General features: G+C 53.3%; 1 protein-coding gene across 1 annotated transcript in view; it reads right to left on the bottom strand.

Moving 5' to 3' along the window:
- Positions 1 to 29: 29 nt before the first annotated feature.
- Positions 30 to 1,936, bottom strand: part of Pmar_PMAR003505 (hypothetical protein) — a gene marked incomplete at both ends in the record, with an annotated part of 6,533 nt that continues 4,626 nt past the window's right edge. The window contains 12 exons of the mRNA XM_002784200.1: positions 30 to 73; positions 126 to 168; positions 223 to 351; positions 398 to 561; positions 611 to 716; positions 768 to 836; positions 887 to 973; positions 1,018 to 1,116; positions 1,162 to 1,284; positions 1,335 to 1,403; positions 1,452 to 1,589; positions 1,643 to 1,817. Coding sequence (XP_002784246.1) covers positions 30 to 73; positions 126 to 168; positions 223 to 351; positions 398 to 561; positions 611 to 716; positions 768 to 836; positions 887 to 973; positions 1,018 to 1,116; positions 1,162 to 1,284; positions 1,335 to 1,403; positions 1,452 to 1,589; positions 1,643 to 1,817 — 1,246 coding nt within the window. The remainder of the gene's footprint in view (positions 74 to 125; positions 169 to 222; positions 352 to 397; positions 562 to 610; positions 717 to 767; positions 837 to 886; positions 974 to 1,017; positions 1,117 to 1,161; positions 1,285 to 1,334; positions 1,404 to 1,451; positions 1,590 to 1,642; positions 1,818 to 1,936) is intronic.

Below are 1,936 nucleotides of genomic sequence, written 5' to 3'. Positions count from 1 at the left end.
TCCCACCAGCGCCAGGTCGGTTGCGCTGTTCAGCTAGAGTGCGCTGGGAGCCCAGGATGCATTGGGAACGCGCCTACCGAGAGAAGTCGCATGATTCCCTACGATTCACCCGTCGAGTTCCTCACCCGTCCCAGGACTTGACTGTGGTGCAGTTGGTCTAACGGGACGCTGAGAAGAAGGCCGACCTACCCCCGATGCTGATGCTGGTCATCACAAACTCACCTGTCGGTCTGGCTCCGGGAGGTAGCCCTGCCCGATGAAATCGTCTAGCCGACCAGGGCGTTGGGGCCTTGTGGATCCTCGAGACCGACGACGACGCTCGAAATTGTAATGAACAGCAGGAGGAGTGGACTGTGGGAAAAGGAACCTCGCATATCGTCCGAGTGTATAGTAATACCGATTCCTCTTGGGAGCCCGACTGCTCCATCACGTCGATGTGCTGGATGGTGAGCTCCTTAATGGTAGCCCGCTCCTGCTCCTTCTTCTGTCGATGCTCTTCGTACTCAGCCTGGCCTCGTAGCAATCTCGATGATAACGGTACTGCTAGGCCAATGACCCCACCTATTCAACGAGCCATGACGACACAGAACAACCTGCTGCTACCCCTCACTTCCGGCAGTCGACACACCCTTCTTGTTAGTGCGCATTACGAACTTCATCATGCCTGCTGGTCTCGATGCCTCGCTAGGTGGCGATTGAGATCCACTCTTTTTGGACTGAATACAAAAAGGCAACTCCTCACTATGAGAAGCTCTTGAGTTCCTCACCAGCTCAGCCACCCGTACTGTCGACAGAGCCTGCCGTAGTCGGTCGTCCTGCAAACTGCGCAGCGGGGCCTATAGTAGAAGAGAAAGAATGAGGGGAGCCGCCACGATTCGCTGAGTACCTGCTGTTGGCGTTGAGATCGACCGTATGCCACTGATTCCGATAGGAGTTCTTTGAAGCCCCTGTCGAACTCCTCATCCATCAGCTCCTGAGGGGCGATTAGTGTGTTTATCGAGAAGAGGGCCGACTCACCTTCTCCCTCAGTTTTTCATCCTCATCGTCATCGTCATCATCCTCCTCTTCAAAGCTATCACTTGCCATACCATCCCTCTGTGAACTCGATCCATATGCCTACATAGGGCAGTGTATTCACCAACCCCAACCATCAGCTGTTACATCGTCGTCCTCCCCTTCTTCTTCCTCCTCCTCTTCCCCCTCCTCATCGTCATTGCCTCTATCATCAATTTGCTTTCCTTCCCGCAGAGCCTCACCCTCCGTAACGAGCAGCTTATGGAGCTCCTGCACGCATGAACAACATGCTCCGGCCGACACCTCTAGCGAGTACTCACCTTATCCACGTCAGTCAGAGAGGACACTTTCCCATTGAGTACCGACGGCTCCTCTTCCTCCTCATTTCCCTGACGTTAATCCCCTCCCATTCACTCCAGTTACCACTCCTCCCTCACCTTCCGTCGACGCCTTCTATCTCGGCGCGATTTGTGCGATGAAGTTGGGTGTATTGCATCAAGTGTATCCAAGTACATGTTCTCAATCCTTCTTGGCAGCTCCATCCCAGCCGAGGCAGACCTTGCCAACAAATACCTCTAAAATCAACAAGGAATTTCTCACGGCGTCGGCTCCTATGATCCGTTCTTACTCTGAAGAAAAGCATGAAGCGTTGAAGTCTCTCCCTCAGCCTGGAAGACTTATAGAAGTACGGCCCGCAGGTACTCAGGAGATTGCAAACAAGAGTGGCTCGGAAAAATGAATAGGGCGGCTCGTCGATATTGGACGGGTCACGATAGACTCCCGGCAGGAGCAAGGGCTTCGAGCTTGAAGTGTCTGAATATTACCGTCATTACACGGACCAGTGTAGCAACAATAGCCAAAAAGGATATCATTGAATACCATTCTCCCACCTGATCGTTCCTCTCCTCCATCTTCATCGTCC

The sequence above is a fragment of the Perkinsus marinus genome (assembly GCF_000006405.1).
Source record: "Perkinsus marinus ATCC 50983 genomic scaffold scf_1104296935302, whole genome shotgun sequence".
Taxonomy (NCBI): Eukaryota; Perkinsozoa; order Perkinsida; family Perkinsidae; genus Perkinsus; species Perkinsus marinus.
Note: the sequence above shows the minus strand (reverse complement) of the source record. Positions and strands in the feature narration are given on the sequence as shown.